At 34.7% G+C, this 10,955-nt stretch overlaps 1 protein-coding gene across 1 annotated transcript in view; it reads right to left on the reverse strand.

The window, feature by feature from the left end:
* Positions 1 to 8,382, reverse strand: part of NDUFS4 (NADH:ubiquinone oxidoreductase subunit S4) — a 43,675-nt gene extending 35,293 nt beyond the window's left edge. Inside the window, 3 exon segments of the mRNA XM_017854292.1 lie at positions 4,796 to 4,931; positions 4,934 to 4,967; positions 8,332 to 8,382. Of these exon segments, the coding sequence (XP_017709781.1) occupies positions 4,796 to 4,931; positions 4,934 to 4,967; positions 8,332 to 8,382 (221 nt within the window).
* Between the last annotated feature and the right edge of the window lie 2,573 nt (positions 8,383 to 10,955).

The following is a 10,955-nucleotide window of genomic DNA, read 5'->3' on the forward strand; positions in this document are numbered from 1 at the left end:
TATTCTAATCAAATCAAATAAGTAAATAGTTTAAATAATAATTTTTTTCTTATATTTTTTCATGCTACTCATTTCTTAACATCAGAACAAAAAGAAGTAATGAATATTTTTAAAAAATATTCAAGATTCAAAATAATGTCTCAGATAAACCAATTGCAGACAGGGTCTATTGCTTCAAAAAACGTTTTACTTTGGCAAAACTACGTTTTGAAAAGAACTTTACCTCCCAAACATGTAGTATATCTCATTTTCAATCAATATGTAATAAAAACAGCATTTCCATATTTATGCACAATAGGTTACAGTTTTGTCTTAAAGCATCAGAGTATTAAATCACTACATATTTCAAAATTTAATTATGCTATTTCCAGACTAAGCAATACTATAATAATGATTGTGTGAACCTTTGTACAAGCACAGCAAAGTAAAACTTTATTTATTTAAACGACCCACTGATGGGCTTCAGGACACAGTATCCCCAAAACATGGCAGCTTGGCATTTGAGAAAACAGCAGAAGCAGGAAGGTCTCTCTGACACTCTCCCCTGAAGTAGGACATAACAGAATTATCTGACCTTCTGAAGTCAGTCCTAAGACCCTCATTCCAGAACTGTCCACCCTGTAACAGGAGGAATGGAATGTCCTTATTTCTGAAGACACACAGACACAGACAAGAATCTGAACAAACAGGTCTGGCTAAGTTCTTCCTACTTTATGATCATTAGATCATAAACTCTGTCCAACCATCTTTCTGTATGACTGTCCACTCTTCCTCAAAACTAAGCACAAAAATACACAGATTTCCCTGTTCTTTGGGTCTTCATTTCTGAAGGCTCCTGTATCACATAAAACGTACACAAAATGAAACTGTATGCTAGAGTCTCTTGTTAAACTATCTTTTGTTACAGATGTCTCAGCCACAAACTTTGCAATAGATGTAAGGAAGATATTACTTTTTCTCCTCTATACCACTCAGATCTATATTCTTATATAAATATTTTACCCATAAACAATTTAGAGTATATAAGGCACAAGTACTCAAATAATCATTTATTACTGAATGTTGCTGGGAATGTATTACAACAGTGAGTCTGGGGAATAGATGAACATGTAAAATCTGTGATTGAAAACAGTAATCATTAACATTTCAATCACTGGATAGGGACAAATTTTTTACCTTATAAATTCCTTCAGCTTCTAGAAGCCTGTGGTTTACAAAATGACTCCATATATTATGTGAAACATAAAATAAAAAGGATACCAACACCTACTCCTCAAAAGAAAACATACAAATGGCCAACAAACATGAAAAATGCTCAACAGCACTAATCATCACAGAAAGGCAAATCAAAACTACCATGAGATACCATTTCATACCAGTCAGAATGGCTATTGTTAGCAAGGATGCAGAGAAAAGGAAATGCTTTCCATTCTAATGGTGGGAATATAAAGCAATTCAACCCCTATGGAATACAGTATGGAGACTTCTCAAAGAACTAAAAACAGAACTACCATTTGACCTAGCAGTCTCACTACTGGGTATCTAACCAAAGGAAAAGAACTCATTTTATCAAAAAGAAACCATTCATAATAGCAAAGCCAAGGAATCAACCTAAGTGTCCATCAACAATGGATTGGATACAGAAATGTGGTACATAAAGAAAATGTGATACATAAACATCATGCAATACTATGGGGCAATAAAAAAGAATCAAATCATGTCCTCTGTGGCAACATGGATGAAGCTGGAGGACATCATCCTAAGTGAATTAATACAAAAACAGAAAATCAAAATACTGCACATTCTCATTTGTGAAAGCTGAACGATGGGTACACATGGATATAAAGATGGAAACAACAAACACTGGGAACTCCAATAGAGGGGAGGGGAAGGGGCAAGAGTTGAAAACTGCCTGTTGGGCATTGTGTTTACTATTTGGGTGATGAGTTCACTAGAAGCCCAAACTCCAGCATCACCCAATACATTCACATAACCAACCTGCACATGTACCCCCTGGATCTAAAATTTAAAAAAGAACAAAAATATTCAATTACATATGAAAGGCCTTAGACTAAAGGGCAAAATTTCCATGAACAGGGGGATATTCTAAATCACTTTATTATGAAAGCAAACACAAGACAGAAAGAAAATATAGATTCCTATTGTTTCTGATATAAGGAAAGGTAATCCCCAGAGAGCTTCCCCTCACCTATGCCATAATCAACTATCTAGAACAAGTCACGGATGTAGCCATACCTTATGGAAGAGGATGATTAGAGTTGTAACAAAAAAGCAAACATCCTGGGGGATCTTAGAATTCTACCTACCACAACCACCCTTGTACAAAAATGTGATCTAACATCTCACATTGGTAGGGATATTGCGTTTTTGTAAGGAAAAAAAAACAATCTCAGAAAGTATTCTCCTTGATACTGGGGCTTTTAATCCTCAGCATCTTCTACTTTTGGGAGGCCAGAAAATTCTTTCTTGGTTGCAAAGGAGGGCAGTCCTGTGTCTCATAGCACTGCCATTATTAACTAGATGTCAGCAGAAGCCACCACTTGTTACAACCAGGAATGTCTCCACACACTGGCAAATGTCTTAAGGAAACAAAAGCACCCTCAGTTGAGAACCACTGCTTTTGTCTATACATGACCACACTTACAGATGCAGGCACCACCAGGAATCTCTTGAAACAGTAAGGTGCATTGGGAAATCTGACCTGGTATTTATTCTTTGAAGTTAGAGTTAATGGGAGACTTCTGTTTTCTTGACAAGCACTGAGAATATACAACCCACCAGAGCAAGATTACTTAGGAAAATTATCTTATGTATGAAAAAGTTTGGAAGCCAAATGTTCCTCCATCTGTTGTTTTCCAGAAACTGGGTAGATTCAGTTTTCCATTTGGTAGCTCCCTTTCTAACAATTTCCAGGCCAGGTATTATACTACTTTTACAGGAGACATGACAACTGTGGGCTTCGAGGGAGATGAGCTGATTCCATCCCTTCCTTATAACTATGATGTGGCGGCCTCATCTCACATATACAGATTCACTCCAAAGACTAAGTTGGATAAGTATCTATTTCTCAGCTTTATTACCAGTGAGTGCTCCAGACTCTACCTAGGTGGTATGATAAAGCAGAATATTCTTAGCAAAGTGTTTCATTTTGGTTCTCTTAATTTTATAACACACTGAATTATAACTAATTTTATAATAAATTTGTAGATCTGTAGAAGTACATTTGTATTTTTGTGATGTTCTAATTGAATTTGTATTGTTTGACTTTTTTCTCATTTTAATAAATGAACTAAACTGCAACACAAGAAAAAACTAAAAAATTATGCCTATATATAATTTGCCTAATAAAATAATTATATTTAAACTGCAACATGATGTTTTCTAAAAAAAAAGTCTCCCAAGTAATCAACAGGAAATGATGTTGCATATTATACTTTTCTAAAACAAGACAGTCTACATTTTCTAATTAAAGTTTATAACTACCTTCAACTGGAGACTGGACACATATAATGTTCTAAGAGTTTCAATATGAATGGCAGTTTTCTAGCTTATCTGCCTAATGTTTTCTCTAATGTCAGCTTTTTAAATTTAACTAGAATCAGCCCTTCTATTTAACATTTGGGCCCTAGTCCATTATGGAGAATTAGGTCACTGACTTCATTAGTACCACAAGAATTTATTCCAACATACTGTTAAAAAGCAATTCAATGGCCGGGCGTGGTGGCTCACACCTGTAATCCCAGTACTTTTCGAGGCTGAGGTAGGTGGATCGCTTGAAGCCGGGAGTTTGAGACCAGCCCGGGCAACAAAGCGAGGCTCCATTTCTACAAAAAGATAAAAAAAATTCGCCAGGAGCTGTGGCATGCACCTATATTCCCAGCTACTTGAGGGATTAAGGTGGGAGGACTGCTTTATCACCCAGGAGTTCAGGGCTGCAGTGAGCTAGGATCACATCACTGTACTCCAGCCTGGGCAAGGGGGCGAGACCCCATCTCTAAAGAAAATAATAAATAAATAAAAATAAAATGTAATTTATTAATCACAATACCTCAGGAACTTACAAGTTTCCCTCAAGTTAGCTAATTTCTAAATTCACCTAGTTCTTACCCCTCCCACAAATAAAAAAGATATATATAATATATATATAATATATTACAAAGAAGTTTACTGTAATTTTAAGACAAGTTAGTGTCACTATATTATAAATACCATTCATACAGTATCTTGGATAAAACAGTATTCCCCCTTATCTGAGGAGGGGGGACAAGTTCCAAAACTCCTAGTGAATGCCAGTGGATGCTTAAAATCATGAATAGTACCAAATCCTATATTTTCCTAAACACACAGACCTATGATAAAGTATAACTTACAAATTAAGCATAGTAAGACATTAACAATAAGTTGTAAAAAAACTGAACAATTATAATGATATACTGTAAGAAAAGTTATGTAAGTGTAATCTCTCTCCATCTCTCGAAATATCTTATTGTACCGTCCGTCGGATAACTGAAACCGTAGAAAGCAAAACTGCAGATAAGGGGGGACTACTGTATACATAGCTTTGAGTTCCATAACAGTGCTCTCAAATTCAGTCATTTTTATCTAATAAGCAGTACTCTGAAAAAGACTATGTCACAGTTTATTGTGCTAAGAGCACAGCATCAAAAGTACTGTCCTAAGTATACTGTACATAAAGGAGTTTGAAATCATATTTAAAATAAAATTTACACAGAAAAGAGAGCTGACAATATTCACATTAAACTAAAGTACTCACGTTGATGCCCAACCCATCAAAGGATTTTCCCATCGCTCCCTGGTATCAAACTCCATCTTCCATTTCTTTGTGTTGTTTACTCCAGACTGCATGTTATTGCGAGCAGGAACAAAGATCCTGACTTTTCTAGTTTTATATGCTCTTCTGGAACGCCAGTTAAAGTGGTGATATCCTACAGAAAACAAGCCCCCCCCCAAAAAAAAAAAAAAAAAAAAAATTTTAAAACGCCTACATACTCACTAATGTACTTTTGTTGTTTCCTATGTTCATACAACTCCATTCCAATTTGTTCATAAATTGAGAGAAACTTTCTGGCTTATTTCACTACCATTCTGATACTTTACAACATAAATTGCTATTTAGATACCTGTAAATGGTTTATTAGGGGGAAGTGGTAGGAGACAGTGGAAAAGGATTGTAAAAAAATTTACGCCCTTTTGTCCAACAAAGCATTGGTATTTTCTGAAGAGACTGTTTGCTAGGAGAAGAGCCTGTAGTCAACAATGCTCTTACTTTGTGAGCAAGTGTGAACTAGTCAGAGGAGAAAAAATATAAAGGAAATATGAAAAGGGGATATAAAAAGTATATCTTTATTTGCATGTTTATTTAAATCTTAAATAGAAGACAATCTGTTATTTATAGTTTCTGTGTCAAATTGCTTACCCACAAGGCATTACCTTCAGAGGGAAACCTGAACTTTTTGTAAACAATTAAAATTAACAACTTTAATTAGCATTTTGATGTATCTCCCTTTGGTGAAACCTACTAGAGAAATGATACAATCAAACATATTCTGCAAAAGCAATCCCAAACAGTGGCACAATTCTTGCCAAAATGTGAGATGAAATCAATGGTAAGTTTAACTCGATTTTTCTATAATGTTACCCAGTAACAAATGCTCATTTAAAAATGCACAGAATTTTGATGCCCCAGAGTAGATACATTTATCAAAATATAGTGGCAGTCAGGACACAAATTAGTAAAGTAATTCAGAGTTTAAAACCTATTTATGCCTACTGTTCCATTATTGGAACGCTAAGCATGTGGGAGTTATTTATATCCTACTGCTCAAGGCCATTGCCAAGGTCTGATTGCAAACATTCAAAAAATTGCAACCTCAGACATAAATGGATTAAACCTCCATTTAGTAATGGTAAAATACTTTATGTGATCACAGTAAATCACACTGGGGTCAACCATATGCTTAATAATGAAGCATTTTAAAATCATGGTTCACTTACTAACGTAAATTTTGGATAACTTGGTAAAACAAGAGTTAACATAAAATGATTATACTAAACTTGTGAAAACTAGAAAATGTCTGTGAATTTTATGTCATTATAATACACACCCTAATGAAGATTAATGTTTATCTGTAGTTTCAATCTATCAATGCTATGAACCAAATAATTGGCAAGAATACTTAGTAGCTGCAGTATGTACTAGTGGGAAAAACACTTAAGCACATTTCTGACTTGACTAGTCTCTCTATCCACAAGATTAAAAACCAGTTCTTTAAAGTTATTTTAGTTGGCAACCAATCCTCTATTTAACACAATACCTTTCCACCTGCATCAATAATTAGGTGTGGCTACTTTGTCACAGCTTGTCTGTTTAGAGAAACTATCAAAATTATCCATATAAATATTTACACAAATATGCACTTCTAATATGTGCCTACATTTATTTATTTTTAAAGTTTCTCTATATCTAGGTTAAAGTAAAACAAAATGAGTGAAGTTGGCACATGATTTTAAAGGTGTGAAATATTTTAATTGGTAATTTTAATATTCAGGTTCAACTTCAAAAAAAGTTTAAGCACTATTACATTTAACGACTTCCTGAAGCATATATGTCTCTACTTAAGAGCTTAAGTGGCTCAACTCCTGGGAAGTCCTCAATGTTTAAATCCTCCTTTGAATTCACTGTAATACTTGCAATCTGCCATAGTAGTTTATTATTTAATATTATATACAGCTTAAGCTGGGTATAAACAAACACTATAAGCATGTTATAGAATTATGGGGTGGGGCATCTTTTCCAAATTCCAAAGCATCCCCTCTGTTCTGAGCTGAGTTCATAAAAGCTGGAGCTGTAAATTATGTCTATTTTTAGAACTATATGGAAGGAAACACATTAAACTCTTAACACTAGTTACCTCAGGAAGATTAGAGGACACACTTTTACTTTACCTACTTCTATACTGTGATACATATATGTCAAAGTGATTAAAAAACTTAAGATTTTAAACTTTTCAAGTTTTGAAAAAAATTGAAATAGTATTTCTTGATTTATACTATAAAACAGTATTTGATCTACAAAGTAGAAAGGACAGTATAAATTTTAGCATAGAAAACCTTTTTTAAAAAGTGTCTACACAATGTTGCTAAGCTATTTATATTTTGAACTCATAACTACCAAACTTCCATGTCTCCTCAAATTACGGCAATTATTTGATATCTTCCCGTAACTTAAAGTTGGCATTTGAACAAGTGGGTTTCTGATTTTGGGAACACAAGTTGTCATGACACAGAATCACTGTTTTTGCATGCAGAAGACATGTAAGGTACTACAGCCCAGTTGAGCTGCTGCCAAAGACAGAATAAAGAGGCTTGGCATCTCTCATATACTTGACACCTAAAGGGCACAGAGGCTCTAAAATTCCTAGTCCTTGTAGGCACACTCTCAGTCTAGACAACCTGATTTCTCACACTTTAAAAATGCATCACGACACCCTATTGTTATCATTTCATCCACACAGCTTCGGCAAGTGACAGAAGAACCTGTTCTTTAAGTGCATTTCAATGGGTTAAAGCTCCCACTCCAAGATTCCATGAAAACAATGTAACATTTGAAAAGAACTATGAGGCGCTATGCTGAACTCTACTTGTGTCTTCAACGCTTTGTGTGGTTCCCTCTAAATTCTCACGGAGCTACCTGAGATCTAACTTTCACAAAAAAAATTTAAAATCTGCAAACTATTTAAATTATATTGAACTAATTGTATTCCTTATGGATTTCTACTTTTGTATGGCAATATGGATCACCTGTGAGTTTTTGAAACCTATTTAGAAAAGCTAGAAATGCTTTGGCGAAAGACGTCACTACTGCCTTTTACAAATTTCTCATTTTACTGGTAAAACAGAGATAAATAATTTATAAATAATAATTCAAAAAACGAAATCACATAGGTATGAAAAGCCTTCACGCTGGCACCTGAAGAACCTCAAGACTCACCAGTTAATAATTATCTATAAATTCTAATAAAACAAGCTACTCCATAAGTAATATACACAGATTTATTGAATTTTAAAACTTTTAATTGTTGAATAGTTGGGTCAAGTATGAAACCTATGTTTCCATTATTAATGTCATTATCCTAATAAAGTTTCAGAAATACAACCTTATGTACAATATGCTATTTTAATAAATGATAACTAATAAGTCAATGATAATTCAAAGATTAAGGGCATTCAAGTCAAAATTTGCTAATGGAAAGATGCATGTCATAATTCCAAAGTTCATTCTTTCAATACTGTATCTTCAACAATTTTAAATTTTGGAGGAGATGATAGCTGACCCGCCATTTCACAAGTCTACATAAATGAAGAGGAATTTTAAAAATCACTATGAATGTACCAGTATATGTATATGAACTTTATTCTTTCAAATACCAATTTCCATGATAAAATATTAGTTTTCCATATTAAAATTGTATGATTCGGTTATCAACTGTCTCCATTTATCTTCTGTGAATTCAACTTTTTTTTTCTTTAACAAAGGAAGCAGGGAACAAGCAATGGGAAGTTGGTGTCAAAATGCAGAAAAACCTCCCAGCAAGCTTCTTGCAACCACCCAGGATTTAGAGTCTTGCTGGCCGCTCTCTTTTCAATACCAGAATTTCACACATTTCAATGACTATTATGACTTCAAAGAATCAAATTTTCATCATTGTCCGTCATCTGCCGGTTGATTTGTATAAAGGAGTTCTTCTGCATGCACTCCAAACAAAAGCCTCCTTACTTTTGTGGCTATATATCAAGTTTAAAAGTTTTGTTTGTGACAGTTGTGTCTTTGGTAAATTAGGGTAACACTGAAGGAGTGCAGCTGCTCTGCAGGAACCTCCTTTTTGGCACCATTTCACTTAAATAAAAACTGAATAATTAGCTTCTGCCTTTATTAAACCACAAAATGCCACTGGCCTTAGTAATTACTTCCGGTTGCCCCACCCACTTAACCTTAACAGTTTACACTTGTCATAAAGAGAAATAAATGTAAGGTTTTTGCACTTTGGGATGCATTTTTGCTAGATCTCTCAGTATACCCAGAAAATCCAAAATTTTTACCATGCTTTTCCTAGTAAGTTCGTTAAATTGCATGTTAGTATGAATCAATGCTGAAAAGTTACTTTAGTAGAGTACATACTGAAACATTAAAAATACTGCTTATAGAAACTTGTTCTATTGCAGACTATTAGTTATTTACAGCTAAAACTAATCTAAATTTGATGACTGAATTTATATTCCATTTCAACCAAGAAAGATGTTAAAAGAAAAACAAGTCTTAAGCCTGTAATAAAGACTTTCTTTCAAGTAACCCACAGATACTTAAAGCAAGAAACTCATTAAAGGTCTCATAAATAAGGACATTTTACAAAATAAATTTTATAGTTTAAAAACTATAAAGAGTTGGCAGATAGCATTATCATATCTATTTACTTACTGTGGAAGAACTTGAACACTTCTAAAACTTAGGGGCCATAAGGATTCAGATATAATAAAAAATATAAAAATAAATTTGAGTTGTGCCAGTAGAAACAACTTTTGTTTGTTTGTTAAAGTAACAAATTGATGTTGGAGTCCAACCAGGCAATGAATTAAGTGTTGGAATGTGACATCTGTTATATTTTGCATACTGGGCAAAATTATTGTCGAGCCAAAAGTGTAGTTTAAATGAAATGCTGTGGATAATATGATAGAAATAGTTCATGCAAATGATGCTACTGATCAAATAAGGAGTAAAAAACTAATAAGTAGAGACATGTTTTTCAATCTCAAACTATTTTTACCACTCCTAGATCCTTCTGAGCAGGAAAGCCCTGGCTAAAAGCAAAGGGCTGAGTCAAAACTGGGTTGGAATCCCAGTTCTCAACTTTGGGCAAATTAATAGACCTCTCCTTTTTCATCATGTATAAAATCAGTTTGCTATGCTAAAATGAGTACTAAATAACATATGTGAAGTGCTTACCTTCGACAACAAAAAGAATGTTTCTCATTTATTCGACGTATTTTTAGCACCTACTACATATTAGACACCGAACACAATGAGCAACAGTGAAAACAAGATCTCTGTCCTCAAGAAAATAACAATTAAACATTTTTTAAATGACATTCTCTGTCCAACCACACTGGCTCTTAGGGAAGTTTGTAATAAAGATCCCGGTCTTTAAGGGGATTCTGTCATCTCAACCTTAGCTGCTTGGTCAGTCACTTAGTTAATGTCACAGATTAATGTGTGCGTGATTTCAGGCATGCCACGTTTCATGGGAAACTGGAGATCCATAACCACTATAACAACAAAGGTCTTTTCTTTCGTTTTGCCTATCTTTGGAAAGGGCTGTCTCCTCCCAATTTCATGTTAAAATTTGATCCCTAATGTTGGAAGTTTGGCCTAATGGGAGGTGTTTTGGTCATTGGAGCAGATACCTCATGAATGGTCTGGTGCTGTCCTTGTGGTAATGGGTGAGTTCTTGCTCTATTAGTTTCTGCAAGAGTTCCTCCAAGAGCTGGTTGTTTAAAAGAGCCTGACACACTACTTCTCTCTCTCGCCTCCTCTATCACCATGTGATCTCTGCACAAGCCAGTTCACGTTCACCTTCTGCCATGAGCAGAATCAGCCTGAAGTCTTCATCAGAAGCAGATGCTGGCACCAAGCTTCTTGCACAGCCTACAGAACCATGAACCAAATACACTTCTTTATAAATTACCCAGTCTCAGGTATTCCTTTACAGCAACACAAATAGACTAAGATACTGCCCACACTGGCTCCTTCCTCTTCCTTCTGGACCTTTTTTTCCATTTTCTTCTGCTCCCCTTTCCTCCTTCTGATCTTCCATAAAGTAACTTTGAATCTTGATATTTTCCCCTTCAAGCTCCTACTT

This window comes from Rhinopithecus bieti, unplaced genomic scaffold, assembly GCF_001698545.2.
Source record: "Rhinopithecus bieti isolate Rb0 unplaced genomic scaffold, ASM169854v2 scaffold_37881, whole genome shotgun sequence".
Lineage (NCBI taxonomy): Eukaryota > Metazoa > Chordata > Mammalia > Primates > Cercopithecidae > Rhinopithecus > Rhinopithecus bieti.